General features: G+C 40.3%; 1 protein-coding gene across 50 annotated transcripts in view; it reads right to left on the bottom strand.

The window, feature by feature from the left end:
* Nucleotides 1-842: 842 nt before the first annotated feature.
* The window catches only part of rims2a (regulating synaptic membrane exocytosis 2a), a 153,636-nt gene continuing 136,130 nt past the window's right edge, over nt 843-18,348 (bottom strand). For 49 of the 50 annotated variants that reach the window (XM_051956843.1, XM_051956845.1, XM_051956852.1 and 46 more), the window contains 5 exons: nt 4,355-4,496; nt 4,000-4,112; nt 3,795-3,896; nt 3,544-3,683; nt 843-3,435 (listed from right to left, as the gene is read on the bottom strand). In XM_051956843.1, the coding sequence (XP_051812803.1) occupies nt 3,232-3,435; nt 3,544-3,683; nt 3,795-3,896; nt 4,000-4,112; nt 4,355-4,496 (701 nt within the window). In that variant the 3' untranslated portion in view covers nt 843-3,231. Of the gene's footprint in view, nt 3,436-3,543; nt 3,684-3,794; nt 3,897-3,999; nt 4,113-4,354; nt 4,497-6,881; nt 7,408-18,348 lie in introns of those variants that run through there. The other variant, XM_022204582.2, reaches the window with a different exon arrangement.

Raw genomic sequence — 18,348 nt, 5'->3', positions numbered from 1 at the left:
GGATTAAATACCCACGATTTCCACGAGCAGGAATTGTCTAGTCTGTTTCTGTTGTATCTTATAAAGCAACAGCTAATCAGAAGCCTTCCTGAAGTATTTTCTCAACATAGTCAGTAGAAGCCTTACTTCAAAGTAATGTAAGAAAATGCTAACTAGAAAATGCTACACATTATGTAATAAACTTATGTAATTAGGTTAAACCCAAAGACTGTCTTATCATTCAGTGGAGATGGACAACCATAATTATCTTAAATACCCTCCAAAAAATAGCATTTAGATGGGGTGTTTGGCCTTTTACCAAAAACAGCTACCTAGCTTCAGAAATGAGCCATTAGCTAAGTATTGTTTAAACCTGGAAGACAGCAGTAATCTCAGCTGTGTCCTCGTGGTCACTTTATAACAGCAACAACAGACTTTGCATCTTACCTTACATCATACCAAGTTGTAATACTTGTATTACAGAGTAACCTCCCTGCTCCCATTTGCTTATATTGTGCAATAAAATGATAACTGGAGGTGTTAAACCTAGGCCCTGAGCATTAGTGTGGAGAAAGCATTCTTTACTTTGACAGCCATAGTATTCTTTTAATTTCTAATTCTAGGGAGTATAATTCATAGGATGTAACTTGCTACTCAGCATGTGAATCCAAATCAGTAACTGAATATCTGCAATGCAAAGTAAGTTATAGAAATGTGAAAATGTGGTATTTGGGTCTTTGTGGACGTTTCTGGTGACCCTATTTATTTCTGACATACTTTTCCTGGAGGTTTATATCGAGAGAATGTTATTTGTGTACATGTGTGTCTGTGTGTGCCATCTTTAACATCACCCAACTCCTAGCATCAGTGTAATATCAATTTTTTTATTTTTAATTTGAAAAATAACTTACATAAATCTCTGTACTCAACCATACTTAACCAAGACATAGCCTTGGCATTAACACATTGCACCAAAAGAGAAAATTAAAAGGCATTCAAAAGGATAAATAACATATGTCTTTGTCATCATGAGGCATTTTTCCTGTTCCAAAAGAGTCTATCAATCTATCTTCATGGTAGCTTGTTTATTCAAACTCTGACATCTAAAGGTATGTACAATGAAAATTAAAATGAAAATATATAGTGTAGCTTGTTACAGCGACAAGGTTTTTCTTGGACATTAAAATGCATTATCTTTGTGTGGAAAAGGAACAATGCCTCAGTTCAATTTCATTCAGACATACTGCAATTCTAAGATTCATCTACTTCCCGGACATGAGAAGTATTTATAATTACTAAAAATAGAAAATAAAAAATAAACTGGTCTTGGCTTTTAAATAAAACTAACAAAAATATAGTAAATTAATTTCATTTTCATTAAAACAAGAAAAAAACATTTTCTGTGGCAATATCCCTTATTATTTGAACTTGTGATTAGCTCATCTTCACATACAGTGCCTGTAAAATTGAACCACAGCAACACACATCTCTTGCATGTTCGCTGCCTCTTGATTAGGTATAGACCTCTTGCTGTACCAGTACAGAATATTTTTGCATGTTCGTCAACAATACTGAAATAAAATACACTTGCAATCACAACTGTTTCGCCAGCCTCCATTAAATATAAAATATTTTCCTTGTCATTTTTTTCTCAAAAACCTGAAAGAAAATATGACTTTGGGGGTGGAATGTTTTGTTAAAACTTCAATAACTGGCCATGGAAGACCAAGAACTAATTTGCCGTAGAGCTCAATTTAAGGTGAGGGAGAAAAGTAATGAAGTTGACATGCACTGTACAAGAAACTGCAAAAATTCCAAATATCATCTTTATCAAAACATGCTGAGTTACTGTAAGGTGTGCCCAAGCCATGTTGCAGAAAATCCTTTTCAACATGCTTGTTAAACAAATCAAATCCAAAATTAAATACATACTGAAACAATACAGAACTGTAAAATAACCAGCAGTCCTAAAATCTGGACGATATCAGGGGACTGAACAATGGTAGCAATGAATAGTACAATGAGAAGTACCCTGGGACAAGGAAGAAAAAGAGAAACGTACAATTTGCACATAATGTTTATCTTTATAAGGCGTGAGCCTTGTACAATGAAATAAATCATTTACATTTATTTTCATTATCACTTTTTGTCACATAAACATTTTCTGTTAAATAACTCCAAAAGTTTCCTTTAAGTTTCCCTTATCTGAATGTCTGCAAAACACAGACTCATGAATGGTCTAAAGAATGACAAACAATGTTTTTTTTTAATCACGATGTTGCATTCACTCCCCTTGAAAACCATGCACTAGTGAAATTTATCTTTAAAAATAATATAAATTGTTGAAAATGGCTGATCTGTTTTATTTATTTTTCATCTTTTTTGTAAGTTGCAGCCTCAAGAAAATAATTTTCTTTTTTTATTCAGCTAAATTTGTGTCCATGCAAATGAACTAAAAAGGAAAAAAAATATTTTTTCTCATTTAATTTTCATACAATATATCAACAGAGAAAGAATGATGGTAAGATTGTACATCTTTTCTTGGGGTTTGGATTGTTACTGTATATTTTGGAGTGTTGATGGTAGTAGCCACTTCAGTATTGCCTCTGATTAGCTCATCTTCATGGTGATTTACCAGTACGGGTTGATTCAGTACATAAACCTTGAGTATGCAGGGCTTTTCTTTTGGGGTTTTGGGGGAGTGTGGATACAAGCTGGGACACACCTCACCCAAAGTGATGGTCTCCAAAACTCCATCTACACAGCTAGGTCTGTTGGCGTGGCGTGACCAAGCATCTGGTTTGAAACACTGTCACCCCCTTCAGATACAAGTACACTGACATTTAAGAAAAAATAAACAAAACAAATGAAAACAAAACAAAAAAATCAAAGCAACATATTGATTTTTCATTCGAAAAGGGCTTCTGTAGAACTCGTTTAGTGGTTCTCAGTGTTGACCCCCATGGCTTCGAATTGGATGAAAACCTGGAACTGACGGAATCCTCGTGCTAAGGAGTTCATTCCAGCTTCCTCCAAACAACAACAACACCTGGCAATCCTTGCTGCCAGGCGCTTGTGACACCTTCGCCATGTGCACAATGTGCGCAACGTTTTTGCTCAAAACACAGGATCACGTTTGCACCCCTAGAAACAGGCTCAGAAGACACAACATCAAGCATGCAGTGTAACCGGGGGGCGTGACCTGTATTCGCAACACTGGCTGCTACAACAACGCTATCAGTCCACACGCTGCTATGATCGAGAGAAACTGTCCAGTGAGGATTGGGAAGCTCTTCTTGTCAGTGGGGCCAGAGTGGGGTCCACCAGAGAGGAAGGAGGAAAGAGCTTGAACCAGCCAATCACCATATTGGACAGGTCCAGCTCATCTAACAGTATCTGAACTGCTCCCATGAATGATTTATGGTCCATACGTCCGTAGTCGCCCCATACGATGACCTGGACAGAAAAACAGAAAAATAAAGTGACAAGATTAGAAAAAGAAAGCAATTCTGAGTTTGTGTTTTAACTACTGTCACTAGCTTAAGGAATCATAAGTCCACGTACCTGTAAAACCTTGCCTCCTGGACTCTCCTCAAACGGCAGTTGCTGCTGGTAAAGAGGATCCAAGGTTTTTCTTGCTACTTTAGTTTTCTTTTTGGCTATGCAGACTCCGTTTTCCAAAAGGTAGACCTTTACATATGGTGCTGGAAATGAAGAAAAAGCAGAATTATTATATAAATCAAGTCATCCTTACTGTTCTCACTGTGACGTGTGAACATTCAGTAGAACCGAGTATAACTGAGATCTTAAATTACCTGGCAGTGCCTTGGAACCTGGTTTTCCCACAAGGCCACGGGCTCTGATGACCTCCACCTCCAGTGCTCCTTTCTTCTCCACCATGCCAATCTGGATGTCACCTAAAGAAACACAAAAAGAAAAGATTTTTAAAAATGCAAGGTTCAAAAATACAAAGAACTAATTTGATGGCTCTGTCTCTTAAAAGAGAATTCTTGTCCTCACCCATAGGTGGAGTAGCCAACGTCTGTCGTCCAACCAGCTGGGCGGGGCCGAGACCGTCCAGAAAGTCACTGAACTGAGCATCTGAAGAGAGTCTCACACCAGGGAAGATGAGACTGAAAAAAATGAAAAACCTGCTGTTACCACGGAGATCAAAGTATGATCATGTTTATTACAGACAGAGTGTTAGGGCGGTGGTGGACGTGGTCTACTGAATGACAGGAGTTCAGAAGATGAAGCCTAATATAAGTTCACAAATCAAGTTTGGAACTGTTTGTGTCTGTACAGAGTACTTCTGGTAAACATGTGAGTTGTAGCTTCTTGACAGTTTGCAGAGCGTGAGTCCTTGTCTGCTTACTTTCCCTCGGAGCTGTAGCTGTTCATGCTGCCGTCCGTGGACTCCCGGCTGGCCTGCCGAGTCATCCTGCTCCTCATCTCCACTGCCAGGCCCGTCTCTGTACTCCGCTGGATAGTGCTGCGTAACTTCTTACCTCCCGCTTCTGAACAGTCACACACATGACAAGAGAGAGGGAGGAAGAGGGAGAAAAAGAGGGACATGGACTGTCAATCCATGACATTGAATCACATTGTGACTCATGTAACGAGCTGCATTCACATGGACTATCACTGACATACTCGTGCTTTCATTGGCTCAACAGAAATCATTCCACAGGAAAGACAACACATAAAGACACCTCTGTGAATGAGATTTCACATCTCTGTGAGGATGACACAAGTATATTTTCATCTGTGAATCGCAGTGATGACAAAACAAGATCGCTAATTTAACAAGCTCTGCATACTTATGGCTCTTTATGTATGTGTTCAACAGAACGACATGTACAGCCCTACTGACTGCCTACAGGGGTCTTGTGGGAGCCACAGAGAGTTCATGCTCCACCTACAAACACTCAGCACCCCCCTTCCAGCCCATCCTAGCTGATCCAAGAAGACAGCTGACTCCCCCCATTAGGCCTGCTGCTGCTCATCTCCTTCCAGCCTCCATGCCAGTGTAAAAGCACGTGGTTGAGCCTGTGGCAGACGTACACATTATACCTACACAAATTACAGTAGGAATGCTAACACACGCCTGCAGATCAGCACACACACACATACACACCTGCAGATCAGCACACACACACACACACACACACGCAAAATCAAAATTGCAATTCATTCCATATCCTACTAAGATGGATGTCAGCAAAAACCTGGTATGTTATCACTGAAAGAAAAGAAGTTCCAATCATTTGGTTGTGCTTGGCAAATGCGCAATTAAAGGCTAATCATTGGTACTTCTTGGCTCTAATACGCATCATGTTACTTCCCAGGGTCAGAAAATCCTGACAAAAGTAATAAAGTAATCCATAGGCCTTCTGTCATTTTCCACTAATACTTCACCTGTTTGTATGTAGGGTCAGTGTCTAGACTACAGCATTCCTGATCCAGTTATCGTCATTACTCTCCTCCCTCTCCCCTCTGCTCGTCTCCTCATGAAGACAAGAGAGATGATTCTGTCCTAGCTCACACAGGCGTAAACAGACACGAAGCCTTTCAGCCTTGAAATCTCAGTTATTCAGCTGGCCTCCGCCTCCTCTTCCTGCTCTTCACACATTACAATAAGAGATGCAGCAGAAGAGGTCGTCTCTGACGTCTGCAGCAGACCTTCTCTGCCAATCAGTGGCCAGTCCGATGCTATCAATGAACACTAAAATCACACCATTCAAAAAGGTGTGAAGCAACTGTCCTGCTGTGTGAAAAACACTAAAAAAAGGCATATGCTGGGTAAAACCACAATATGCAGCTCTGGTACTATTATGTCAATGCATGGGTGCAATCATCTGATAAGCAGATGGCCAGAAACAGCACAAAATATGAAATTAAAGCATATGGGACAGACTTTCAATTAAACAGACTCCAAAGTTGTGTTTCGATACATGTCAAACACGTGTGTTCGCTATGGAGGCACAAATAGCCCCCAATGCATTTTGAGAAATGACAGATGGGATACTTTGTCATAAATAAGAGCTTGAAGTATTCAGGAAGCAGCAGTAGCCTAAAAGTCTGACACACTGGCACGACTCCAGAAGGTCACTGCCCTCACATCCATCCCTGCCAGACAGGAGAAGACAAAAAGTCTCATGAAGCTGCCAACAGTGAAGGAGTGGTGAATGTAATAAGCTGGAGTAATGGAGCGAAAATAAGTAGAGAAAGTGTGAAAGAATAAAGCTGCTGCACTGCACATCCATGAACAACAGTCTCTCTCCATAAATCACACCACTGCAAGTAAAAAAAGGAAATGATTAGAGCATCTGGGGAGGCACAAATATAAACACATGCAGAAGGCGTCATGACTACTACTCAGAAACAATGTTGTAGTCCTTAGCTAAAAAGCACTACCACCCACACGATGCTAAACAGGGAATCATTCCACTTCCTAAATTCTTTGTTTTCATCCACAGATGCAGATTGGAAATCATCAGGGATATGAGACATTGGACAGACGAGCATGACTTTACCACCATCAGACTGGTTCATATATCCATTCATTCTGACTAGCAGCAGCAATAGAAACACAATATCTAATTCACACAAAATCTGACTGCTGAGATGATAAACTGACCACAGATATCAAGTTTTAATTCACCACGTCACCAGAGGACAGTCAGCTGAAGCAGTATTATTATAACTGACCTACACTGCCAACCTAATTAAACTAATTGCCTCGCTCAACCTGCCCCAATTCTCCTTACAATCAGTGCCTCTGCATCTTCCCACTAATCCTAAACACGTCTCCTTCCCCAGAGCCATGATTCAGTCCAAGCACAATTGCTGCCCCCCAGCCTGCAGCAGCTGCTAAGACATTTCCCAGGCTGTCATCTTACCTCCATCCTCCTCATCGAAGGAGTTCATGCAGGGGAAATAGACAGCCAGCGCTTCGAATGATGCAGACAGGCTCATCTTGCCCTGGGAGCACTGGATACGCATCCCAGGGGCCGGAGCAGAGGCATCGTTCCCCTGCCTGCCCATGGTGACTGGCTGCCGTCCTCCTCAATGTGGTGAATCGAAGACAAGACCTCAGCTTTGCCTTTTCTAGCTGATAACGGTTTAAAATTAAACTCAAATCTGGTCTCTTTGATGGATTCTCTAATCTCAGTAGCAGAAGTGGTTGGGATGCTGCAGGAGATCAGTGCTGTATCATCTAGCCTGTCCCTGGATGCTCTGCACACTGCAACTTCAGTGGAGCTTTAGAAAAACGTTGCTTCAGTCCCTGCGCCTTGTGCTGTCTGGGTCTGACGTTCCTGCTGCACCTCTTTCTTCAAGAGGGGAGGGGAGAGAGCTGCATCGCGCTCCACCAATCAGAGTGCCAGGCTGCTCAGGCGCACCTCAGCTCACTCTGCGGGTGAACAAGCTCTACCCAGAGATACTAACCCCCCCTCCCCACTCCATCTCTCACCAGATTTTTTTAAACTCTTCTTTTATCATGCCCCCCCCCCCCCCCCCCCCCCCCCCCCTTCCTGGAGCTTACTCTGTTGTTTCTTTTGTACTCTTCATTACTGTTATTTTGCTTTCAGCTCCATGCTCTGCCCCACCATCCCTCCCTCTCCCCATCTCATGCACAGAGCCCAGTGAAAACAAGCTGTCATTTGCTCTGCCAACAGTCTTGCTTTTCTCTCTGAGAGCTCGAGCCACATGACGGTCACTCGAAGTTCACGTGCCAAAGTCTGCACCTTTATTTTTCTCTCCTCCACCACAACATCCCAGCTGGCGCATGAGGAGGAATCCACTTTGCTTCTGCTGGCTGGTTTTATAGTTGAGAAAGAAAATCAAATGGATAACGAAGTTTATATTTTCAGCCTGTAACCTTATGGTTGCTTCATCAGAAATCAAGATTCCTTTGGTCTGCTGCAACATTTTTGAGTGATTAGAAAGACTCCTTATTTGAATTAGTGTCAAACATAAATAATATCTTTTTTACCAGCTACCACTGGGTCACCTGACATCAGACTACTTTAAACAGTCCTCAGAGGCAGTGGACAGACTTCTTCACTGGTAGTCCCTGAAATCCTGACAGATTTACTGATAGCATGATGTGTAAGTGGCAACAGATGAAGCACATGTATGGTTTTAAACCAAACTTCAGCTCCTCTGTCATCACCGCATCAAAGAATGACATCCAGAGAAACTGTGCTGCTTTGGTAGACTGCTACAAAAACAGCTGTGGTGCTTTAGTTCTGAATATGTATCTGGCAGAATAGGCACAGGACAAGTCAATTAAAGTGCTTCACTGTGCTGTCATAAATATAGCAAGCTCCCTGTAGTGCTAACTCTGAGGCAAAAGTTCCTTTCTGTGAGACACTGCAACCTACTTCCAGGGAGGAGGCTCTTAATACGTGGTGTCCATTTGCAGGTTTCATCTAGGTCAGCGCAGACAAAAACAAATCTCACATTTACAGCTAAAGGGCAAACTGAACAAACACATGGTTATAATATAAACAGCTGGGCTCAGTGGAAGCTCATTCAGATGTCATTTTTTCCAGCAGAGGTAAAAGCTTCAGTCAGAAAGTGGCATTAGTCTGCAGACTGTGTACATTTTACTAATCAGAGTGGAACATTTGTATTTGAGAACTGAGAGGACTGTGTGTTTGTACGTTTATAAGAGGTTCTAGCGGCTTCAGTGAGGGTAACGTGGCTCTGTGAGTTCAGACGGTCAGTTCAACAGACCCAGACTAAAACATTTAAACGTCTGGGTGGATCGCGATGGAATTTCTAAACAGAAATTTATTGTAAGCTCTTCACAGGATGTATTCAGCTGATGTTGATGGTGTCCCTGCTAGCAGGCTGGCGGTTTTGTTTTTTCATGATATGAATTTACAGCTAATGGATTTATTGAATTTGGTCCAGGTGTTGATGGGGACCAGAGAAGGAATCTAAATGACTTCTGTGATCTCAGTCTCAGTCATGTTACCCTCTGGATAATTGTTAATGCTTGTGCCATCTCCTAACCACTGCAGCAGCAGGCCAAAGATTTTACTCATCCAGTACTCTGGTTAATGAGTGAAAACCTACAAGCTAATCACATCACCATTAGCACTGCATGCCCACTATGCAGCCTCAGTTGGTCAGGTGTTAGTGTTTATGAAATATAACATTTTATACAAAGCTGACCACAACAAAGGGAAGCAATTCACTAATTAGCTAAAACTTTACTGGGGAAATATTTGCAAGACACCCTCATCAGATATTTACAATCTGTACCTAAAATATAACAGCAACAGGAGACAATATTACCACCACCACTACCGCTACTACTACTGTGGTGTAATTATTATTTTTTTTAAAAACAAAACATTTTCAGTTGTTTGTGGTTCTCTAATGTTACGCTTTAAGCTGAATATTATCTTCTCCATAGCATCACCCAATGCACCTCTATTACTACAGGACAATCTATCTGAAGTCTTCTGTTTCATTATATTCCACCACACAGATGCATTAGCAATACAACAAAACCTCTTATTCTTATCAATCACTTCAATGAAATGGCACATTTTGAACTGTACGGTTTTATTTTTGCAATGTTAGACACAAATAATCAAACTGTAAGGACTCCTAAGACCACCAGCTGTGTAGTTCTAAGTCCTTCACCGGGCTCCATGAGGAACACAACATATTGCCTGCTGTCTCGTTAAGTAAAAAATGAACTTTAATTAAACTGTTTGACACTGTGAGGTACCAAATAGCCAGCCCAGAACATTGAATTATCACAGCAGCTAGAGCAATAAATCGGTAAAAGAATATAACTCACTTTTACATGTGCTTTCACACTACCTACTAGGGAGAACGTGCTGGTTATTATGACAGCTGGATAACACAAAACACAACTGAGCATGTCAACACAGCATGGCACACGTGTCTATTCACTCCAGCAGCACATCTGGCACGTGCTACCAGTGTTGACTTTAACACCTTGTATTCTTCCCCATCCACCCACTGTACAGTGACAGTTAGAGAAATGAATGTTTTTCCTGTTTTACACCCACTTCACCTCACATATGACATCTTAAAGTAAAAATAAGCTTAATTACAATTGTCACAAATGTGATAAATACAGCATATGGATGAGTTCAAAGGTTCTGAAGATACAGTTTTCATCCCACAAAAAGCTACAAAGAAACTTTCTCTTGCCTGATAATACACATCACCAGTGTAACACTACTTCACTAAAGAACAGAACATTTTCAAAATATGCCAGTAGAAAAGTAAAAAAATCAAGGTTTCTTGTTAAGACTGTTAACTGCTGTAACTCAGTAAGCTCGTTCTAAAAAACATGTCACTGTAGTTACAAAGACCAGATGCTTTAAATCAGGGTTTTACACGTGAGATAAATAATGTTACTGGGAGTTTATTAGGTTACACAAATTATGAAGTGACTGGCTGCAGTTCAACCCACGACTTCAAGTTTTCACACTTCACAGCTCTTCGAATTTAAATGTTTATAATCCTTGTTCTAAAAACCTTCCTTCTTTGGCTGTGAGAGTTCTCTCTGATTTCACAACAACATAACTATTCACACTGAACAACACACACACAGTCTGACTGTAAACTATGACACAACTGCATGACAGGGACCACACAACTGGGAAACACAAGTACCTTAGAAGGCAGGAATGTGAAGAATGCTGCGAATTCTATTACAGCAACAAAAGAGCGTAACATCCCAGAAGTCATGGGTAAGGCCTACCAGGCAGGCGGCTGGGATCACAGGCAGAAGCCCTCGGAAGTCTTTCTGATCGATGGGGCCAAACCAGGCCAAGCGTCAGACAGCGACTCTGGCCCCGACGCACTGTAAACACAGCTTAATGGAGAGCAGTAATCCTGGTACTCACATGCATGGATGTAGGCAAACAGACACACATGAGCACTTAGATGTGCACGCCCCAAGATACATATGAGTACAAGGGAGGAAAAACACTCTCTCTTCTCTCAGTTAATATTCCCTGAAGCCTGCATGATGCAGACAAGTCCTGCACTCTGGGAGTACAGTTCCTGTCTTGTGCCTTAATCAAACATGACGAGAATTAAAAAGGGAAACAGCTTTAATGACAAAATAAGGTGTTAGATCGGGTACACTTCAGTACATTTTCAGTCTCACAAATGATGCAACTTTCACAGATTTCCAACTGCTAAACAAGAGACGCAAACGTGACACATTACAGCCTCATGAAGCTTTTATGGAAAATCAGTTATCAGTCACCTACTGCTAGAAAAGAAATAGCATAGAGTCATGATGGGGTTCATCTGAAGAATGGAAGTCCAAACTTTACTCTTCTGCCTCTGGGCTGGTCTGCAGTAATGCTATAAAATAATATAAATATCAGGGTTAAACTTGCTGTATTGCCACTGTTTTCACCCGCTAGTTGCTAACTTTGCAACATGCCACTTTTGAAAGTGAAACAGAACCTCGAGACATGTAAAAAATTATCAGTATACGGGGATAAAATGCCTCAAAAAGCTGCAGAGTTGGGTGTTAATGTCTTCACCACTAGTGACATCTTCTTCCAGAGACATCTTTTAATCACATTCTAATGTGAAAGTCCTAATCAGCACATCTTTAAATCCTACATGTTCTCCTAATGCTACTGAAAATGCAGAAATTAGAATAACATTCCACTTTATTATTCATATATATAAGAGGAGACTTCAGACTCAAACTTACATACGCTGTCCTACCATTCATTTCACACCTTGGCTGAAAACCTTGACACCATCAGAGGAAGTTGTGAGGTAAAACAGGCATATTTAAAACGTGAACTACAGGAGACGTTAGAACGGTCTATTCCCTGGCTGCCTCCCTCTACTCAAGTGGTGTAAACACTGAAACTACAACAGATGGACTGCTCAACAGAGAGCGAAAGGGGATCTAAATAGTGCCAGGCTTTATGAAAAACTGTGACAGAAATGGCTGACGTCATTCCAGCTGACCTTTCAGTCTTACAGTCACATACACTAGTGTCCTATGCAAAAAGTTGTCTTGCATGTGAAAATTACATGTCACATTTCACCACAGCATGATTGCTTCTCATATTGAAAGAGGAAATAAATGCATTTTTATAAAGCACAGGAACATCATGCTCTATGACTAGCCTCGCCGCAGAGTTTTTCAAGTGCATTTCTCACCAGACTTCCTCTCTGACTGACAGCTACAGAGGGGTGCTGTCAAAATTCAAAGACAAAACAATCACAAGAGGAAGTCCATGCAGTAATTTTAGCAGCAGTTAAAATCTAAAAATGCCCGAGTGGAAGTTCAGTTTTAGTCCTGTTCAGATGGGAAGCTAAAATACACTGTGCTAAACTGTGAGACACGACAATCCAAATGTATCCTAAACCGTATCCAAGGCTCAGATTCAGGCAGAGGAGACACATGGCTGAGGAGCATGAGCCACACTGCAGGCTGGCACTGAGCAGCTGGCAGAGCATGGCAGGAGTAGGAGATGAATGAATGAATCCAGAGCTTTAAATCTGAGCTCATAGAAACGCTGACTGAAGACAAATAGTACGTCACTCCAAAATGTACCTTTCTATAGGCAAGTTCAGAATTTAGGTTTCAAAGATGGAAGCACAGCAGTTTCATGTTTCATGGATCCCTTTGGCTAAAGTCTACAGTAAATCACAAAATACAGTCCTGAAATTTAACAGTGGCAAAAAAGTAGGTCATTGTACAGCTGTTCTGTATTCTTTGCTGCTCAGGAGTAAAACTTCTAACCATGTTTCTTTTTCGATTTAACACATTTTAAGTTTACATTTTGGCCAAGCTGTAATATGTTTGCACTAGAGAATAAAAAGTCCACATACATGAGCTCACGTGTCCACTTTATTTCTACAGCTGGTGTGCTAAACCCAGTTTGACATTTACAGATGTTTTTGCTTTTCTTGGATCACAGCTAATTTATGCACATGCTTAAGAACCACAACAAGGAAAACCACCTTTAAAACAAGAACACTGATTAAGATCTTGGATCAGACAGAGTACACTGTCTGCAGGAGAGACACCTGCTCTGTGCTGCTCCCAGTGTCAAAACAATTCATTCAGTCCAACAACTCTGATATTGGCATCACAGCTTATGAATAAACAAGGAGCAATCAGTGGTTAGCAGACAGACTTTTCTTTAGTGACTGTTGCCTCCTTTATTAGAAAATCTGACAGTAATATTACAAAAATCACGGGTTTGAATCTACAAGTCCTGTTTTTACTACCTTTGTTTTCATCTTCTCTAAGATGCTTATATTCACACACACCCCAAAATTCCTTCTAATTAATGTTGACTGATGTGTTTAAGGGTGCTCTCACACTCAGTATACCACACTGTATTCGACATTTGAACCCAGTGCCTAAATGCACATGTTGTATACCGCAGCCTGTCTATAGAAGTGGCAAACTTGTGTTCACATTCGTCTGATTCAGGTGCAGCAGACCTCAGATGGGAAAGCTAACTGTATCAAAATGAAGAAGTGTACCTCTGCTGAGGATATAACATCAATATTACTAAACCTCTTCAGACATAAAAAGTGGCTGTCTGCACTTTGCAGAAATTTGCGTATTCGGCCAGATCAAGGCTGTTCTTGACAGCGTCCCAGGTCACTACAATCAGTTCGTTAAAAACAAGCTTCCAAAAGATCTGTCCACCAAATCATTCAGTGTTTAACTACAACTCGGCCTGCAGAGTTCCACCCACTGATTTTAGGGTTAGGGTTAGGGTTCCAATTGAGTATAAATCAATGACTTTAATCACTTACTCAGCAAGTGACAGTATCCCTGCCAGTTCATGTGCAACTGAAAGAGGTCAACTGAACGGAGAAACGACAGGATTGTGATTCAGTTCATTTCTGTCACACATTTTCAACAAATCGTACAACAACAAAACTAATTTGCATCTTCTTGTGAGACAGATGAGGTGAAGGCAGGTGAGAGGGTTGTAGTTGTATTGTTGCCCTCATTGTGTGTGCCCCCAAAACAAAACCAGCAGTAATGTAAAGTAGAACTCCATTGTTACGTTAGCTGAGGGTTTGGTATCACTTGGTTTTAGTGCACAGTATTGTATATAAATATAAATGTTGCCTGGATGATAACTTGCATACATACTAATATGGAAGCAGCTATAGCTGATTTGTTGAGATGCACATTACCTGGAAGGAAACTTATGGTGACCAAGGCAACAGAAACCCTACTCTGCAACAGCAGACTCACCTCTCTAAGTACATTATATAAAACAGTTGCATGCAGCAGCATTTCAGATTTTAAGTGCAATACAGTACATATATTGTAATACATAGATTTATAGACTGTGTAACTGCAGTGTGAGTCTGAGGATCAGCTCTAGCATTGTTGCAATAAAAAAACATTTAAAAGTTGGCAGTCTGAGAGTTGAACAATGAACAGACCAGAACACAGTCATTTCATTAAAATGATTGCTTTGTCAGAGGCTGGCCTTGGTAGATCAAGATAGATATCAGGTCGACCGGACCAGACCAAAACAAGAAAATGCCAGATGTCAGACGTCAGCATGACAGTCACAACAATCCAACTTCAATCTAACAAACAATCCTGGGAAGATGCAACAGTCAACTGCAGGAGCATAAGTGAATTATAGCAACAGATAAACACTATGAATTAAAGAAAAACCTATGAATAGGTAATTATGAACTCAGAGACTTTGTGAAAAGTCGGTGAAAATAAACCAAGCAATCTCTGCACACAAGTGTGTGTGTGTGTGTGTGTGTGTGTGTGTGTGTGTGTGTGTGTGTGTGTGTGTGTGTGTGTGTGTGTGTGTGCATGCATGTGCGTGCGTGCATGTACTTGTTTCTGCTATCTCGGTGGGGACTTGCGTCACGGTGGGGACCAAAAATGAGGTCCCCACGGGGGGGAAACAGTGTTGTTTTCTTGGCCATGTTGTTGTTACTGAAAAAAGTAAAAGTGCAAAAACGTTTCTTTAGGGTTAGGCATTGTTTTGGTCTGGGTTAAGGTTAGGGTTAGGGGTTAGGTATGAATGCCGTTCATCTGATCTATTTCAAACTTAGTGTGTGTAATGCTGGGAACAGAGGGAAGAGCAGTGTTGACTCTAATGTAGTTTGGAAAAGTGGTTCTTGAGAAACATAAAGAGGTATATTAAATATTGAATAGCATTCCATGGTTACGGTAGAGACGAGGTGAGTAAGCAATGACATCACTGATTACAATGAAGGTGCATCGCAACATCACTCAAAAATGGACGAAAGGATTTGGATGAAATTTTCAGGGTAGATCAGAAATGACACAAAGACCAAGTGATTCGATTTTGAAAATGATGTGGCTTATAGTCTGGATCCACAGATTTGTTAAAGATTTCTGTATCATTGCCAGATAGCGCCACAATGTCTGAGCAGCCTTGGCAGAGTGCTTTTCTTGTTCTGCTCTTTCTCTTCATTTTAACAACCATCGATGGGACAAATTAACTTTAAAAAGTACTGTTGCAGAGCACTGTTACAATCTGTTTCATTTTAGTTACTGTACATTCCCCACACTAGCACAAAAATACATTTCTTAGCTGAATATCTTAACAGCAGTGACAAACTGGTTCCATGTCATGGTCAAGTACTTCAGTAAAAATACTGATTCTCCAGGTCAGGGAAAAGGTTGCTGTGACATGCAGTGATGAAATTAGTCTCTGTGCCCCTTTATAGAGGTGAAATGTTTTTCTGATCACCTATCAAACTATTTATTTACCTATTTTAACATTGTCATAGTAGTGACCTGGATTAGCTGATTAGATGATTGTTTAAACAGTTGTGAGATAGTTTTGTATAAAACGTTAAGTGTAACTCCAGATGACATTATGCTTAGAGCCATGTGGAGAAAGGCTAGGGTTAAAATATGTAATCATTAGTAATCTGTCCATTCCAAATGCATATGTTTTAAATGGAAAAAGCATCATTCTTTTTAAGCTAAGAAGGACTCATAAATATTGCTCTGCTCTTTATATTCATTGTATTTAGGTCAGGGTTAATGAACAGCATGATTAGGCTTTTAAAACTCTGCACATGATGCATGCAAAATACATTATGAAGTTGAGTCTGGGTTTCAAGATAACATGTCTCTGAATTCACTTTTTCATGTTTGGTTCAGGAGATATGCAGCTACAAAACATTTTTGCAGTGGCTGTGCTTCTTAACCCTTGTGTTGTCCTTATCAAAAACTGTTGTTGCCTTGTCTGAAAAAAGTCCAAAAATTCAGAAAAAATTTCCCCAAATTTGTAAAAATTTGAAAAAAACTTCGGGAAGAAAATTCCTGAAAAGTTTCCTCCAAAAGTTTTATTTTTTAAATAAAAAGTCCCCAATTTTGACAGCAAAATTCACTGGGTTTTGGTAGATTTTTTTCTGAATGTTCTTAAACATTTTTTATTTGTTTTTTTCCACCAAAAAAATGTTCAAAAATTTCCTAAAAATTTTTTGAAAATGTGGAAGTTTTCATTGTGAAAATACATAATTTTTTCCACATTTTTCTAACTTTAAAACAACTCAATTTGACCCACAGGACGACAGGAGGGTTAAAACATTCAAGGCCTCAAACGGTACAAATACACCAAGTTTCTTTTGAAAGAAGTGGACATACTTCTGTAAAACTTGCAGGAGTAGTGAATGAGAGAAAAGAAAGTGAAATGAAAAAGAGATGACAATGACAGAGAAGACATGCAGTATAATGACAGGGAGACACAAATGTCAGTTAGATGGAATGAGAGAAAACCAGAAGAGGAACAGGAAGGGAGCAGTGGGCCATTGGGTGTCCCTCCGCCTCGGCTGTATCTGCGCTGCTGTGTTCACTTCATGCATCACCCTGAGAGCAGCGTGTCTGCTTCGGCATCCTTGGAGATTAATTAGCAGCCTCAGCTAGCAGAGGAGCTGCTGAGATAGCCACCCAACTCCACAGCGAAGATAAATTACTTCACTGGGAAGCTCAAAGTTCAGCTATTTTACCACATACAAAACAGCCTGTCTGAGGCTTTTTGAAGATCCAAAACTGCGTCATTACCTGGTGTAGGCAAAAGAGGAGTCAAAAAAAGGAGGGTGCAGACAGCGCATTGTTCTCTCTGCTGTATATATTTAGCTTTTCTGAGCATAATGCGATATTTAGCTGCATGTTCTTTCTTTTATTTAGTGAACACTTAATGCTGATCACATTATTTATCAAACTGTTAATGTATAACATTTACTCATCACACTGTGTATGTATTCAGCAGAGCTACTCATAAAGAAAAGCAGTAGAGTAATGTGACAGGTTTCCTCCACATTACTTTTACAGCAGATACTGTGGGACTGTAGCATTAGAAAACAGTCTTTAGGAAAGTATTTTGAAAAGACTGAAATAAATGTTGGCTGAAATGTCATGTTTAAATCTCTCTACATTCTCAGTTTAGAATGTCAAATCTGGTCCACATAATAGGCTTCTTTCAATGTCAGACACAGAAAAGTAGGACATAAGAAGATCCACTCTGGAATACTGTCGGCCGCACCCAGGGCAACAGGAAACTAGATGTTACTAACAATGTATTATCACACACTTTAAATCCTCCCCACTGATTCCACCCTATTCTTATTTCTGTATCACTGTGGGCAGTCTCACCTGTTTTTGCCTCTTAAGGCCTAATTTCTTCTCTTTGGACTGCTCATCTCCTCAGCATTACAGTCAGAGGCTACTGCTGAGTTACAAATCTCGCTTGTGGGACAAAATCAGGACAGTTTTATCAAATACAGAGACCAGTACTTGTTAAAACTATTAGAATAGATTATGAGGTAGAGTGCTACTAGCGATATTGTTATAAAAGTGGTATAAACATTGTTTATTAATTATGCAAAAGAGACAGCTACAACAATCTGCCACAACATTATGACCACTGACAGTTTAGCGTTAAAAAAAAAACATAAGCAACTTCCTTCAGCAAACATAAAAAGGCAGCAGGAGCATGAGAGACTCCCTGTAAAACTGAAATGAACATGGGAACAGCGGGTCATTGTTGTAAACTGCTGGCAACATCACAATTGGTATCATTTCTATGACAGCTCTCTCACTGAGAAGAACCATAGACAATAAATACACTGGAATAAAAGGTAAAGAACACAAACACACACTCTTAATTAGATGCACCTCAGAGGGAGAATATATGAACCAATGCACAGACTATTGCTTGGAGATGGATTTTCAATAAGCTTGCAACATTTGACAGCTAATGTATGGCTTTAGCGGAATCAGGCTGCATAGGAGCAGTTTGTTTTGGGGAATAAAGTGGCTCTTTATTAAGTTTAAAACATAATGTGCCAGAA

This window comes from Acanthochromis polyacanthus, chromosome 12 (genome assembly GCF_021347895.1).
Source record: "Acanthochromis polyacanthus isolate Apoly-LR-REF ecotype Palm Island chromosome 12, KAUST_Apoly_ChrSc, whole genome shotgun sequence".
In the NCBI taxonomy this organism is placed as follows: domain Eukaryota; kingdom Metazoa; phylum Chordata; class Actinopteri; family Pomacentridae; genus Acanthochromis; species Acanthochromis polyacanthus.
This window is presented reverse-complemented; position numbering and strand designations above follow the sequence as displayed.